Genomic DNA, 16772 nt, shown 5'->3' on the forward strand with positions numbered 1-16772 from the left:
TACCTGGCAGCCACACCCGGCGGCGAAGTACCTCGCACATCTTACCCGCACCGCAGTGCGCCGCTGTGCTCACGTCGTGATGACAGCGCAGAAGCTCGAACCGTTTGGCCGCCGGCCACACGATCACAGGCGTCGTCTCAAACTCGCGCTGATATCTGACAAGCACCCCGTTCTGCAGCGAGAATTCCGCTATACATTCCCGTCTAAGCGCCACGGGAGTGGATCGAGGCCATTTACCATGCCGCAGACGGTGAGCAATGGATCTGCAGTCCCTATCATGTTTTTGGTACCAAATCAGCGATTCTCTGGTAAGCGACAACTGCGATAGAAAATCTTCAGAAATCAGGTTAATTTCCCCTGATTCTGAATCCTCGTAGGCTTTGCCACGACGATCTGCTTCAACAGGAGTTGCAAAACCAGCACCTCCGTCGCCCACAGACGCCTCTTCCCTCGCCGGCTGAGGATCCGGTGCTGTCGGCCCGCACCGGCCTGAAACACCGCTCTCTGTGGCGGCACCATCCGCTGCAGCCGGACCCGCCGCGCTGCCGCACCCAGACGCCCGTCTATCGCCGCCGGAGGCGCCACAGCCGCGCTCCGGCCGGCTCAGCGGCTGCCTTGATGCACCGCCCTTGTCAACTCCCTCCGGGGGGGAGTGAACCGAGTCCTCGTCTGACACATCCTCATCGGACACAGACATTTTCCCGTCAGTCCGCTCATGAAAACGCGAAATTGCGTCCACATGTTGCATTTGCGATGCAGGCCTATGCTCGGTTTCGAAGTGAAATTGACTCAAAAATGCTCTCCATCGAATCAACCTCGGGTTCACGCAATCCTTGTTTTTCAAAATTTGTAGGGCGCTTTTACAATCACAAAGCCACTTAAACTCCGCGTCGGCTAGATACTTGTACGGGGACCCGCAGTTGCTACTGTACACGAACCCCAACTCTAGCCGTCTGCCCTGTCCAGTAACAACCGATAACATTGATATCGACTGCCGGTCCCTGTACAAGAGCAGCTGAGGTTTTCTGTGCGTGCCCTCTGACAGCTTATCGTGGTTCCCTGTGAGCGTGCTGGGACAATTTACTCAGGGTCGCTGTACAGTAGCAACTGCGGGTCCCCGTACCACTTTTTAACCGCTTGAATAAAAGAAAAAAGTTCCAACTCGAAAATGGTCCACTTCCGTTGAGCCCGGCTATACCTGTTTCCACTGAAAGCAATCAACCGCTCTCTGCCATCAGGGAAAATCTGTGCGAGCATTTGACCAGACCCAGTGGACGAAGAGTCCGTATATAGGAGAAAAGGGTAGCCCCTCTTTGGATAGCTCAATATTCTATTTCCGCACAGCTCTGCTCTTAGATTATCAAAACACCGAGTTAATTCATCATCCCAATAATACTTCTCGGCGTTGCATAATTTTACCAGCGGCTCGGCTATACTTGAAAACGAGGGGACATATTTTCTAAACCAAGAAAATAAACCAAAAATTCTCTTCGCTTCTCTTAACGATTCGGGGCGCGGCATGTCCCGGATCACGCGAATCCTTTCCGGATCCATCCCGATCCCATCTGGGGTAATCAAATGGCCCAGATACTTAAGAGATGTCTGAAATAATTTGCATTTCTCAGGCGCTACTTTCAATCCTGCTGACTGTAGCCGCTCAAACACAGTATGAAGTAACTTAAAATGGTCTTCTACGGTCTCAGACACCAATAGGATATCGTCACTGTAAAGGTAACATCCTTCAATGTCCCCCAACACTTTTCGCATTGCAATGTGCAAGAAGTACGAAGACTGCATACACCCCATGGGCATTCTCCGAGGGTAGTATGTACGTCTTACCGAGTGCGTGGAATGCGCAAATCTTGCTCGACTCGTGTGACAACTGAAGACACCAAAAGGCGTGGCGCAAATCTAGTGATGAAGCCACTTTCCAACCTCCCAGAGAAAAGACGAAATCATCTATTTCAGGAAAAACAAATCGCTTTGGTAGCAAGCATTTATTCAGCACCCTTAAATCCTGTACAATGCGATATTCATTCGAACCCTTTGGAATCAATAAAATAGGACTGTTCCAGTTCGCCGGCTCACCTTCCTCTAACACCCCGCAGGACTGTAATTCATCAAGCTGAGATTTTAACTGCTCCTCCCGAGACCAAGGAATAGGATAGGGCTTGACAAATTGAGGGCTTGTTCCTGGCTGTAATTCTAAATTTACATCATCACCCCTAAACTTGCCAATGTCAGCATAGCCGCGAGAAAATACCTCCGGGAATGTAGCTAGTAAGGCAGCGAGTTTGTCCCTTTGTGCGCCTGTTATCGGGTCACCTATCACAAATTCCGACAAAATTTCATGTGTCCTTGCCAACAAACCGCCCATCATCCGCCGAAAACGAGTTCACCTCAATGTTGGGCTCATCGGCAGGCTCGCAGCCATCAGGAGCGGCAGCGGCGTCACCCTCACACATATCAACATCTGCGACTGCTTCTGCATACCCGATCACACTCCGCCTGTGCATTGTAATCATCTGATTAGTGCGATTCCTAATGTATATTGGAATCACGTTGTCGGAGAGGGGTTTCAACAAAGCATCAGCCACTTCTACGTTACTGGACCGCTGTCCAACGAAAAGATATTCCGCATCCGACAACTTCCGATCTATCTTAACCCGCGCCCCGTAGGGCTACCGGCGGACCCTACCACCCGTAGGAGGGGGGCCGTTTCGGCCCCCCCTAAGATCTCGGAAAGTTACCGGCCGATTTTCAAAATTCAAACGGCGTTCGATAGCCCCACCCAGGAACTACCTTGTGACCAAATTTCATTGACCTAGGTCAAACCGATGACGTCACAGGTCAGGTCAAAGGTCAGATTTTCACCGTTCACAGGCAATTCAAGAAATGTGCTGTGAAAGCGAGTAAATTGGTAATTTATTGAAAACCATCGATGGTACATTGTTCGTCAAACACATACTTTGCTATCTGAGGTCACTGATACCAGGTCAGGTCACAGCGAGGTCAGGTCACCGGGGGTCACAATATGAATGTGTCGTGTGATACATGTTTTATGGTCCATTTTACATGACAAATGCGATTATGTGGGTTAGGCAGCCTTTGGGGCCAGCCTAGGTCACGTTTTGGTGAAGGTCAGGTCAAGGTCAGGTCAAATTAGGTCAAATTTCAAAGTTGATATTTTTGCATAAAATGGGTATCGATTCGATGCAGCTCGTCACGGGGAGTCTAATGGTGGTCTTCGTTTTGCTCTACGAGTTCTAGAATTGCCAAAAATTGAGTTTGAAAATTTGACGTCATCATTTTTGAACAGTTTTTTCGCTATAACTTGGCCAAAAAAACGAGGTATCGATCTGAAATTTGGTATGTAGATAGAAGACGGTAGGCACTATCACATATATTCCGTTTTTTCGAAACTCAAAAAACTTTTTGGATTTTTTGGCGAATATATCCAAAAAAAAAATGCTTTTTTGATTTTTGGGGGTCAAAACTCAAAAATTTCAAAAATTCGAGATAGCAGTTTTGTAGCCCTGTCAATTCTACACCTTTTAGGTCCGATCATTTTTCTGTATCTTTAAAGCTGTAGTCCTGACAGGTCTTCTCGCGAAGGTCTTTTTTCGGTCGAAAATGACAGAACATGACGTCACTCTGACGTCATTTGTGGCCAACCTATCATAGCCTCTGGTAAAATTTTTGGTCACAATGTGTAAAATTGATGCCCGAAGGGGTCCTGAAAGTTTGGTGGCGATATCTCCAGCCGTTTAGGAGATATCGACCGAAAAGGACAGGGGGGCCGTTTCGCCCCCCCCCCCCCCCCTACGGGGCGCGGGTTAACCTCTAGGCACACCGCTGAACGAGGGGGAACATTGACAGCCTTTTACAGCCTTAACTTAATCTTAGCACTTTGAGAAGGGGAACAATTAAGAACAACATGGTTATCAGACAAAAACCGCCACCCGAGCACAACATCATGGGTCAGGTTGTGCACAACAACAAAATCAACACCTGTCAATGTTTCACCATTCCCCAGCACGTCTACACTGAGACGACAGGTTCCCAGCGTGTTCAGACTGTGTCCAGAAGCAGACACTAATGGGACGGGCGGCTCCAGTTTCGCGTTAGGGGCGAGGACACTGAAAACTCTACTGTCAATGAGATTTTCTGTCGCCCCGGTGACTAGAAGGCAATCACTCACCGCGAAACCGTTGATGTTCACTTTGGTGATAGGAAGGTTTACCACCGTCCGCCCCGGCGCACGTTTGGGCAGTCGCGTTTGAGATGCCCGAAGCCTCTACACGCATAGCATTGCGGCGGACGTCTGCGCTGGTGCTGTTCGTCCTCTGGTGAGGACGAATCCCGCCTGTCGACCGAGGACCGGCCCCCGGCCCGCCGGCCCGGCGAAGATCGCGGTGACGAGGCGCCCAAAGCGACGCCGCCCGGTGACCGGCCACGTGAGTCACCACGGCTCCGCCACTCGTCACCAAAGGGCCGCCGCCCCGGGGAGCGGCCGGGAGACCGGCCACCTCGACCCAGCGGCGGGCCTGGTGATCGTCGTCGGAATCCACATCCGTCGCGCCCCGGAGGCACGTTGTAGCGTCGAGAAGTCGTCACCCGGTCCACGCTTTGACGCCGATCCTCCCGGGCTCGAGGCGGCTCCGGCCGGCCGTCGGCCGCGTCCACAGCATCACACTCGGCCCAGTGAACTCTGGGCCCCTCGGCCCTAACACCGCCGTCCTGAAGAGCTTCCTCTCGCAACAACTCGTCGACAGCTGCCTGAAACGTCGCAACACCCTGGCGAGAGAGGAGGAGCTTCTCCTGGTCACTGAGGCCCACCAGCAGATGTCGGTAGAGAGCCGCCTGATAACTGGTGCCACAACAGTTTTTCACTTTCCCTGTCGCGTCGAAAAACTCGGGACATGCCAGCCGTATCATTCTCTTCACTTCCAGAGAATACTCGAGGGCCGACATGCTGCCCTTCTTGAGGCCGCTCAGCTGCGTGGCAGCGGCCGCTGTAGAGGTAGTAGAAAAGGCGTGACGAAGGGCTGTCGTCACCTCTGCCCCGGCGGCTGCGCCCTCGACGACTCGCTGTGCCAGTCCGCGGCATCTGGCTGCGATTATACTCGGCAGCTGCGACACCGGAATACCACCCAAGTGAGATAAGCGCTCACACTGTTGAAGAAACGACTCCAGAGACGTTGAGCCGTCAAACAGCGGAAAATCCCCAAGTGCCACTCGCATCACCGGCTGGCTGCCGGCGTCGGCTGCTTCGTCCGGGTTCCCCATGGCCGAATATCACCGAGACACTGTCTAATAGTCACAGAAAGCGGCCACACCGACTAACAAGACCGATCCCACCGCTGCCACCATGTCGCGGCAGCTGACCGGACCCGTCGCAGTCGGACACACAGCGCATCCGGCCGTCACTGTATTCCGAAAACCACTGACCCCGGCCGCCCGGCTCGCGGCCGACCCGAGCACCACGTGACCGGCCCAGGCCAAGGTCACCTGAAAGGCGCCGCATCAACAGGCGCGCCCTCGACAGAGGTCAGGTCAAGTGCCCCAAGGTACGGTTCCGTGGTGAATAACTTAGCAAAAAAACGCCACAGAGCCGTGATTTTGGCAGCATCGTGTTCGCCTCGCTCAGGCGCGTCGAATGATATACCTACTTTTTGTTTGGGTGAGGTCAACTTAGGGTGTTGATTGTTGACCTCAGGTCACGGTCAGGTCAGCGCCCCTAGGTCACGAAGTTGGTTGAAAGAGATCATGTCGCATATCATTCGATTCGGCAGGTCTTCCTGAGTCCATTGGTGGCTTTCCCGACTCGCTAGCTCAATTTGATCGGGAGTTATTGACGAAAAACTAATATGACCCTAATGGCGTCATAAATGACGTAACGCAAGGTCAACATTGCAAAAGTGACGCATCAAATCTTGCAAGGAGTGCATCAGCCATCAAATCATGATTCTGTGTGCTTGTGATAGTTGGAGATCGTTCCCGGCGCCAGAATAGCAGTTTTCATTTTTCCCATTGACTTATACCTAATGGTGAGGTCACGAATATGACCTGACCTCATATGACCTTTAGGAACAATTCGAGATATGCAAGTTGTGAGACTGGTAATGGGTACTAGATCCTGCAAGTTTCATTTCCCTGTGAAAGCTCCTCTGGCAGTGAGGGCGTTGCGAAGTTGCGACATCTGAAGACCGTGCAGAGGTTCACTTATGACGTCATAGGTCAGTGATCTGACCTGACCCGAAAATGCGGTTGGTTTCAAAAGTTTCGTCTTGGAGCAACGGTCATGCATGCCAAGCTTCAATTTTCTATCGCCAGCGTGTTCGGAGCTATCGCGAAAAAAAAACCTATGGGGGGGCGGCACCCGCCCTCCCGTCGGCCGGCGAGGGTTAAAGGGACCCTCCCACCTTAACATTAGATTTGAGTTGAGATAGCCAAAATGGGGTCCCTGGCTCACAATTACCGGTTTCGACACTCACAACATCGAGAAATGCCTTAAATCGGAAATATTGAATTTCAAAATTGCAGCATTTTGATTCAGAGGGGCTAATGCATAGGAATACCCCTCTGAATGTGTGACGTCAGCGCAGATATCTAACGATTTTTAAATGTTTGACTAAAACGTTTTGTAGCACGCGGTGGTATATGCTGCTTTGCGCCCAACAAGTGCCGCACTTTCAGCTGCCAAACTATTGCTTCCAAATAAAGTCGCTAGGAACAGCGGAGATCCCAAAAAGTAAACAAAAGTAAAAGTCTAATACCTATCTTGAAAACCGGTGAATATTTTTCTGTGAAATTTGGTAGATATTCGTTTTCGCTCTTTCTGAACCGAGCGACATCACTTTCATGCCAATTCATAAACTTTTTTGAAGGTGGGAGGGTCCCTTTAAATGATATTATTGCTTAACCTTCCAGGCGGTGGGGGGGGGGGGGCAATTTTTTGCCCCCCCCCTTTAGTTTTTTCGATATATCTCGAGAACCGCTGCGCCGATCGTCACCAAACTTTCAGTACCCTCCCGGGAGCAGCTAGCGCACATGGTGACCAAAAATTTTTCCAAAGGCTATGATAGGTTGGCCGCTAATGACGTCAGAGTGACGTCATTTTTGCCATTTTCGACCCAAAAAAAGGTTTCGCGGGAAGAGCTGTCAGGCTTACAGCTTTAGAGATACAGAAAAATGTTTCAGACATAAAAGGTGTAAAATTAAAAGGGCTACAAAACTGCTATTTTGGTTTTTTCGAATTTTTTGGATTTTGACCTCCAAAAATCAAAAAATAGATTTTCTGAATATAATAGCAAAAAAATCCAAAAAGTTTTTTGAATTTCGAAAAAACCGGAATATATGTGATAGCCCCTACCGCCTTCTATCTACATACCAAATTTGAGATCGATACCTCTTTTTTTGGCGAAGTTATAGCGAAAAAACTGTTCAAAATTGATGACGTCAAATTTTCAAACTCAATTTTTAGCAATTCTAGACCTCGTAGCGCAAAACAAAGACCACCATTAGACTCCCCGTGACGAGCTGCATCGAATCGATACCCATTTTATGCATAAATATCAACTTTGAAATTTGACCTTTTTTGACCTGACCTTGACCTGACCTCCACCAGAAAGTGACCCAAACCGTACCTGATGGTCTTATAACCAACACCATTGAGTTGGAAATGAAAAACTGGCCATAAAACATGCATCGCATAACCTTAGTAAAGTTGGGCTCATGTGGTGACCCTTGGTGACCTTTGGTGACCTGACCTGTGACCTGACCTGGTATGACCAGTGACCTCTAATAGCAACATATGTACTAGACAACTGACGCCTTATCGCTGATTTTCGACAAAATGCGTTTTACTCGGTGTTATAGCGCTTTCCCTAGAAGCCCCGTGAACGGTGAAACATTTTATCTTTGACCTGACCTGTGACGTCATCGGTGACCCCGAGGTCAATGAAATTTGGTTTCCCTCGACAAATTTGACAGGGCTATCGAACGCCGTTTGAATTTTCCGGATCCGTCCAGTAGTTTCGGAGATACGGGGGGGGGGCAAAAAAGTGCCCCCCCCCCCCCACCGCGCGGAAGGTGGCTGGTAGGCCCACCGCCTGCCGGGTTAAAGCTGATCTAGCAAAAAAAGTAGCCATATATGTACATATACGTTCTCTGAAATATCTCTTTGAAACACCATCGGTCGTTTATTTTACGTCTATCTTCCGCAGTTTTTGAGGTAATCACATTTGACCCCTCCCTCCACCACGTTCCAGTGAACTTGTACCCCCAACGTGTCACGGTTTAATTGACAACTACTTGGTTGGTGTCTGATAAATTCAGCATAGGTCACCTCACACCTGAACGTTTCATAGCGACGCTTTCCTTGGATTATTTCAGACGCAACGTGAATTTAATATCGTTTGACATCATCAAAGGTGATATATGAGTTGTACCTGAACATACAAATCTTAAATGGAAAATGGGAAGGACATAAAATCAACCTCAGAGTGTGTTGGTCTGATCACCGTAGGCCTCGCACCGTTTTCCTCACGCGAACCAGAACGTTCTGTGTCCGGTTTCTGCTGTCGCACCCAAACAAAAGCTCACGTTTTTATATTTTATTACAAAACGTATAATTGGTCTATATGTTGTTCAATGGGCAGTCAGCGAGGGCAGGTCGAGCGGCCTCTCTGTATAGAGGCCTGCAGTCACGAATCACGATCAGTTCACGGCCGACGGCCAGGCAAAGCTGCCCGCCCGGGTGGACTGATTAGGACAGCTGCCGCCCGGCTGTCCGCTATAGGTGGGCGGCCTGGGACAGCTGCCGCCCGGCTGTCCGCTATAGGTGGGCGGCCTGGGACAGCTGCCGTCGGGGCCGGCTATTTGGTACATGGGTGAGATGTGCCGGCCGCCCGGGCCGTCTATTTGGTACATGGGTGAGATGTGCCGGTCGCCGGGGCCGTCTATTTGCTGGGCGAGCTGGACTTGCAGCACGACCTCTTGCAGCCGCAGCTGCCGCAGGAGCAGGATCCGGCCTGGCAGCAGGTGCCCACCGAGCAGCACACGTTCTCTGCGGACAGAGGGTCAGAAGGTCAGACCGTCAGCCCGGTCAGAGGGTCAGACCGTCGCGTCGGCCCGATCAGAGGGTCAGACCGTCGGAGGGTCAGAGGGTCAGACCGTCGGCCCGGTCAGAAGGTCAGACCGTCGGAGGGTCAGACCGTCGGAGGCACTGGCGGTCGCAGGGGGGGGCCACGGGGGCCATGGCCCCCCCTTTGGTGCCGAAAGGTGGGGCCATACTATCTTTTGGCCCCACCTTTCAGATCGAACAAAAGTCCTAGAAAAGCTTTTCGTATGTTTCATTTTCTTTCTTGCGCCATCAAAGGACGTAAATTTCACTCATAAGTGGGCTCAGTTTCGCATTCTGTCAATTTGGCGGTCAGCGTCGCTGGCACCGGTTCACGAGTATGGCCGGATCTTATATGGAATATCAGCGTGGGTTTACTTGAGGCTCTCGTAGGCCCAGCATTCAGCAATGGCTGGCATGAGACCCTCTTCGGCAGTGGCGGGTGGGCCCTGCTAAAGGAGATTGGCTCCAAGACACTAAAGTAAGACCTCATGGGTTGGTGCTGTGCACCTCAGAAGCTCGGTGGTGACGCCGTATGCCGGCTTGGTTTCTTAAGGATTAGCGTGGGACCTACGGGGCCTGCATAGAGTTTGCATGAGCTAGTATGTAATCTCAGAGGCATGTGTGTAATGTGTACACAGTGGCGGGGGCCGGGGGGGGGGGGGACATCAGGGCAATGCCCCCAAAGGTCAATAAAGGGGGCCATCATATCATTTGCCCCCCTCAAACAACCAATTGGCCCCCATATAGGTGTATGGGGCCCTGGCAATTATTCGATCGTCACGAGGCTAAAAAAAAAACCACGCCCAGCTAATAATACAGCTCCCACACCGGTCTTTGAACGTCCTACACTGACCTCTGAGGGAACTTCAGTGGCGGTCAAGCGCCCACGTTGACCGCTAAGAGCCTACATCAACCTCTGAGGCCCCACATCTGGCCTATGAGGGCCCCTAACCAGCCTCAGGGGTCCCAACCGGCGTCTGAGGGTCTCACACCGGTCTCTGGTGGCCTTATTTCTGTCTCTGGTGTCCCAAGACGAACCTTTAGGTGCCAATAAGGGCCCCGCACTGGCTGCTGAAGACCCGATGCCGGCCTCTAAGGGTCTGCATTGGCCTCTGAGGAGGGCCAATCTTGGCCTTTGAGGGCCCTCTGCTGGCCTCTGGGGTCCAACGACGGCTCATGCCGGTCTTTTAGGGCCCCACGCTGACCTCTGAGGGCCCATGCTGGCCTGTAATGAGTAAGGACCCACATTAGCCTCTGAGAGCCCAACTCGGTCTCTGATGGTCTCAAACTACTGGTCTTTGTAGTTTGCAGGCCCTGTACTGGTCTCTGAGAACCCTAAACTAGCCTCTACATGAAAACATACATGGGTGGGTTTCTGAAGATCAGAGGGCTCACGCAGTCTCCGGCACAGCCTTACGTTGGTCCTGATCGAGATTGCTTTACGTCCTGATGGTCCCGCGCTGATTCCCTCATATTTCGAGGTCGGGACCCCATGAGCCGGTGTGGGTCCTGGGGCTGGCAGAGACTGATGAAGTCCTTAGGGCTCAGGGCCAGTCTTTTTAGCAGTAGGACTAGGCAGGTTGAGTGAGCCCCAACAGAGCCGTTGCGAAGCCCCGCAGGAGTCGCGCGCGGCCCTCAGATGCCAATTCTGAAAGCTCGGAACCTGTGGGGGTCTCCAGAGGCCGGTGTACCTACTCTCTCCCGCCGCCACACAAGTAGGTACCTATATGGGTAAATGTCATAGTCTAAAAATGCTCTCTGGGTTTCACATGCTTGTTCAAAGCAAAAGGTATCTGTACTTTTTAGCAAGATGTATCTGTACTTTTCCGAATTGTTTTATAGTGGTAAGGTCATGAATCCGCGTGCCTGACCTTCCAGTATACCTATGCTGGAAGGTCAGGTCCTATACCGATCCGTCGTCATGGACGGTGCAGCGGCCCGACCGGTGGGCACACCGTGAGACGGTAAATGGAACTGGTGATTTTGCCTTAAATTGAGCTCAAAGATTTCACGCAAGAATGAGATGGATGAAGCATAAGTAATGCCAACTGTGCGGCGCCTCGTGGACGTAAAAAAACTAGCCGATCACCCCCCCCCCCCCCCTCCCGGTGACGGATAAATGTTATGTCCCGCGAGTGACTTTGGCCCCCCCTTTTGCTAGCGGCTGCGACCGCCAGTGGTCGGAGGGTCAGAAGGTCAGCCCGTCGGCCCGGTCAGAAGGTCAGACCGTCGGAGGGTCAGAGGGTCAGAGGGTCAGGGGCCGGTCAGCCCGTCGGCCCGGTCAGAGGGTCAGCCCGTCGGCTGCCGGCGGCTGTGGCTGACTGCGGACTGTGAACAGTCAGTCCGCTGACCGGAGACCAGCGTCGGGCCTCAGAACGGCTTTAACGCGGCGCCGCCCGGTCCAACGGAGCTGGCAACGGAGGACAATTCTCCACCCGGGCGTGCTGATCAAGGTTATTGCAGGGTGACTAGGGCCTATAGCAGGGACAGGGATGGGGATGGGTGGCTTGTTCGTAGGAAACCGTCTACCTAGGTTCACGGCTGTGGACGTTTGGAGTGAGCAATATAGCTCGGAACAACGACATGAATCATAGGTTCTGAGTGTACCAACACGACAGCCTTACATTGTTTCTTTTTAGTTCATTTTACCTATCTTCAAAGGAAAATAAAAAATAGTTGTGCTGGAGCCGACTATGTTGCTTATTTCCGTTTACCTTCAAAATTTACCCATTCTTTCAAATTATTCCCCTCAATCATCCTATATACCTACGTATGTGCCTATAAGGTAGGTACAGGTCTCGCGGGTTTTAGCGGTAGATTTTGCACCTAGAAAATTTAGTGTACTTCAGGCTATATCTTTGTCGTCTTAAGCTTTTTAGTGTTGAAGATGCGATCGACTTGTTGGGTAACAAGCCGGCCATGATCGTGTAAAATGACTTCATCGTAGATCGATTAGTTTCTGAGCTATAACCAGAAATGTAAAAGTGCAAAACCTACCGCTTAATCTCGCGAGACCTGTACGTCACTCCAAAGATTGTGTTTTGTTTCCCAGATTATAATAATCGATCAAAATACTCTGATCGATTATGAGATATCTCAACATAACAATTATCAGAATACGTCTATGGGCTGCTGCCCAACATTTCCAAAGTGTTCGCACGAAATCTAGCCGGAGGCCGATTCCCCCTCCAGAAAAAAAAGGTTGCACCGATCACATTTTGGCCAAACTAGGTGTGCCAGTACGTTACTCACTGTTGCAGCAGCAGTTTCCGCACTTCATGTTGATAGTCAGTGGTGTCCGTCTGTCTTCCTCCAGCGCCCGAAACTTTGTGAATCAGTGCCCAGCTGCGACGCGCGGTCTCTTTATACCCGAGAAAACTGCAGGCGTTAGTGCCGGGTGCAAAACTGCGCCGCCGCCAACGATCCGCTCTGCGCGGCGCGGACGGTACTGGGAAGCGGCTAGTACTGGGTGCAAAGCCGCAGTGCCGTGGGCAGCGGGCGGGCGGACGGGCGGGCGGGATGCGGACGGTACAAATCCGGCCGCTCCGCTCCGGCGGCCTGCGGCGGCTTAGTGAGGTAATTACACTTCCGCGGCGCGGCGAGGGGAGGGAGCCATCGGACAACAATGCCCGGGTACCCACACCGAGGCGGGAACATGGCGGGGCTGACGCAGGCCGCTATACCGCAGTGTTACTCACCGAGCTCACTGGCGTCAGAGAGAACCGGCAACAGTTTCTAAGGCCCCCTGGGTAGGCAAGGTCCATTCTAAACAAGCATTTCAATTTATACTTATTCATATGATCATAGTTAGCACGATTCATGTACTGTACATAGGGGAAAGTGGGGTAAGACGGTCAGGGACGGTAGGCAAGACGGGCATCCCTTCTGCAGACCAAACCAATAGCGCTACGAGCGAGAAAATTTTTGATCAGAATTGCCTTTCCCGCTACACACCACCATTGAAGTCTGGTGAATTTGTGTTCAGTCGATAACCTTTTATTTTGATTTCTTTAAAACACTCATTTCATTGAAAATATCCATAATGTAGGTATTGTGCAAGCTTTTGTGTGCAGCAAAAGGGACTATCCCACCTTCTAAAATGTTGTTAAAACCAGTTAAATTGTGCCCGACTTTATAGATTGGATGACCAGGAATACGGTTCTGGCATTTATTTTTCATTAAACATCTTAGGCTTCCCATATTCCAAACACAAACTTTCAAATATGTGACGTCACAGCCCAAAATTACCTCCTTCCCCAGGCCACATTACCAGGGCTCAAAAAAAGCTCCGTCCTGCCGATGAGGTCGGCGACCACGAATGCTATAACATTTCCCAGTGGTGCGACCAAAAACGCGAAATATCAAACAAATTTTCGAAGAATATCTTTAAAAACTATATAAATATTGTTAAGAATATTGCCATAACTTCAGCATCACTTATGCGCATCATTAAGTCATTGGTCACCATGGTTCTTCCACGATACAACCTGGACACTGGACGGTGAGCAAACATACCACTGTTGTAGGATAAACTACCACCTTCCGTACACGGGAATACTACCACGTTTCCCCATCGGCGCTCGTCGGCGTTTTCTGTGCGACCACCCGTGTTAAACCAATGGGGAAGAGCGGTTGTCAAAATCGCCGACGAGCGCCGTTCATTGGTCGCCCAGATGGTCTCCTACTACGCAGTAGGTACGCGGCGTGGCGTATTACGGGACGGGACGCTCACCCACCGCGCCGGCCCGCGTATTTACAAATTGCAACCGAGCTCCGCCGTGGGGTAAGGTGGGCAGGGGTTTTCGCACTACGGCTGCGGTTGAACTACCGTCTGTGGTAGAAACTTCAGGACGATGGCGCGTTTCATACGAAATCTGGCGCAATGTTTGTTTGCTTCTGTACTTGTACTGTTATTTGCTGTGAATTCTTGAAGTGGGAGTGTTTCAATAACAATTTATGGATTATTTGAGTTTCTTTATATAAACATAATACTGATATGATCAATTACTTAGTTTGGGAATTGATACACATTTTGTAGAGATTTGTCTGGCAAATGGTGTAACAAACCTCAAGCCTATCATGATCTGAAGCTGTTATAGGTAACATCAAAATTGCTTCAATGTTACCTTGTACCTTGTTGGAAAGACTGGAGCATGTTTCAAGATGATGCGTAAAAATTCAAGATTTGTGCGAAAGCTTGTGACTGAAGAACGAAAACAGTTTGATATGATGGCTCAATCAAACGTGGAAATGGACGACAAAAGTAGAGTTTCAACATTCCAGCATGTGAGAATAACTTCAGAAATTCATAGTTCTTGTAGTATTGCATTCTTCTTATGTACAGTTAATAGGTTTTGTTAGGGTATTTCAAATTCATTGTGTCAGTTGTGAGTTGAGACATAGATGGATTGCGGAAAGTTTTTTAGAATCATTGTATGGTACCTAGCTAGGTACCTACTTGTTCGGTAAAAAGGTATGTGTTGAATGCCATGAGAAGGTTTTTTATGATTTAATATATGGTCGTTGTTGTACCTACAAAAATGCAAGCTTACTAGCAACTAGTTTCTGAATCAAATTGAAAGTACCTATTTGCCATGAATGTAAATATGTACCTGCAAAGTATGTCAATAAATTTGTGTGATGTTGACCAGAGAGTTTTATCATCTGGGCATTTATGTCGCTTCCTACATTAGGTGTTAAGCATAGTAATTACGGATGAACTTTGTGCCAATATCTTCAATGCACATTGCACAATGTATTAGCATGTCTACAACCCTCACTGATCCTGCTATAGCTATAGGCATTTGGCACCAGCTTGACCAAGGGCATGAACTTCACAGTTGCACAACCTTTTGTTTTGTCATGTACCACCAGTCATTTTTTTGTGCACCAGTCACTTTTTTGTGCACATAGCAGTGCACACAACAATGTGCAGAGGGCCTACACTAAAACAACATGATTAGTGTGCACTATGCACAGCATTGTACCCTGATTATTTGAATATTTTGACCACTCAACAGTCAACAGTCAGGAGATAATTATTTAATATCACATTTATTATACATCACTTGTCAAACAATAGCATGATGACACACATTTTGACAAGCATTCATGGTAGTATTCCAATAAGTTGGACAGTCACCTCCCTGGGCGTCATTTTTCCGGGAAGGTACCTCTGCAGTGTTGTGGTAGGCTAGGTTGAATTGGGTTAAGTTAGGCGAAGTAAGGTGGTTAGGACCAGGTCAGACCGTAAGGCCTGGTCAGGTTGATTTTAATCTTTCATTCTAATTTGACATAGATACCTATTCCCTATGTTTTTGCTCCAGCCTGAATTTCATTAGGTAATGAGTTAGTTTTGCTTTGTTTTTATCTGTCTTGTTTTGTGTTTTTGTCCCTTATATTTTGCCCCATAGGCAAGGGTGGATCTTTTCCAGGAAAGGTGGTGGAGCATGATTGGAGGCGCTCAACCAGACGGCATAGGAGGGCTCGATTTCTGAACGCGCACTGATGCCTGATTCAAGCCACGCTGTCTTCATGCGGGGCGGCGCGCTACTTAAAAGTCCCTAAAAGAACGGGAAATGATGCCGATAGAACCTTCAATCATTCTGGGCTAACGCTTATGACTTGGAAAAAGTCGCGATCCCAATTCAATCGAAAACCTGTGGGCTCTTGTTCAGCAGGAGGTGTATGAAGAGCCACCCGCCATAAGCACTGCTCAACCGCAGGCACAGGTTTAGACGGCGTTGGTCCGCATCAAAGCCAGTGTGCTGGAGAATTCATTGGCTGAAATGCTCCAGAACGTTCACCACTGTGTTTTTATGAAAGGTGGCTACAAGCTCAGTTAAAAGAAAAAGTACCAGATTGTTTTGCTTTTTAATTACAGCGGGAAGAAAGGTGTCCGGATAATTTCGTTACACCCCCTGTAATGTTCAAATCCTCCTCCTATAATTGGGACAACACAAGAGCCCGTTGGAGGGAGGCCTGAATAAAAAAATAGTTGCTAAATTCGAAATCAGCTCCAAAAACTAGCCTAGAAACATGTAAAACTCGAAAAAGGAACCGAGGTCATCAAAGGTCATTGAGCTGACCTGACCTTCAGGTGACCTTGACACCCACCCTAATGCATGGGACCAGCATCATATCACATGTTTCAACGCTTGAAACCACGTGAAGACTGCAACCGCGCGGCTAATGCGATCCGACATACGCCGAATCGCGATTCGGGCCAAACATGGTCTCGAGAAATAGGTCACAGGTCAAAGGTCATTTAGGTCAGGGTCATGAAATTTTCAGGGTAGGTGTAAAATTGATAAAATCGGGGGCATTGAAATTTTCGTCGCGATCGGACGGTTTTTACACGAGTTACTCACGAAAAACCGATAAAGCGCACCCAAAAAGGCAGAAATATGCACAAGCGATATCCTATACTGCAAAAAAGTGCATCATTTTTTTAACGTCGCCGACAAATTGTAATTACCCTAAGCTCAGGCAGATGTATGGTAGAAAATGCCCCAAGTGAAATACACTACGGCGGAAATAAAATACCCTACGGCGGAGCTCGGTTGCAATTTGTAAATACGCCCGCGTGCGTTAGGCTCCGCCCATAGCTCCGCCCACATGCGTGACGTCATTCGTGTTAGTGGAC

General features: G+C 49.6%; 1 protein-coding gene across 1 annotated transcript; it reads right to left on the minus strand.

Annotated features, from left to right (window-relative positions):
• Positions 1–8603: 8603 nt before the first annotated feature.
• LOC122369422 lies at positions 8604–12784 on the minus strand. Its single transcript, XM_043344157.1, has 3 exons — positions 12771–12784; positions 12380–12592; positions 8604–9070 (listed from the first exon to the last, which is right to left on the minus strand). Exons 1-3 carry the CDS (start codon positions 12782–12784, stop codon positions 8722–8724), a joined length of 576 nt encoding a protein of 191 aa, XP_043200092.1. The 3' UTR covers positions 8604–8721.
• Positions 12785–16772: the final 3988 nt, after the last annotated feature.

The sequence above is a fragment of the Amphibalanus amphitrite genome, unplaced genomic scaffold (assembly GCF_019059575.1).
Source record: "Amphibalanus amphitrite isolate SeventyFive unplaced genomic scaffold, NRLGWU_Aamphi_draft 001033F_arrow, whole genome shotgun sequence".
Lineage (NCBI taxonomy): Eukaryota > Metazoa > Arthropoda > Thecostraca > Balanomorpha > Balanidae > Amphibalanus > Amphibalanus amphitrite.

Coding starts and splice junctions, on each gene's coding strand:
- LOC122369422 (XM_043344157.1), bottom strand. Junction 9,071..12,379: donor CGGAAACTGCTGCTGCAACA/GTGAGTAACGTA, acceptor CTCTGTCCGCAG/AGAACGTGTGCTGCTCGGTG.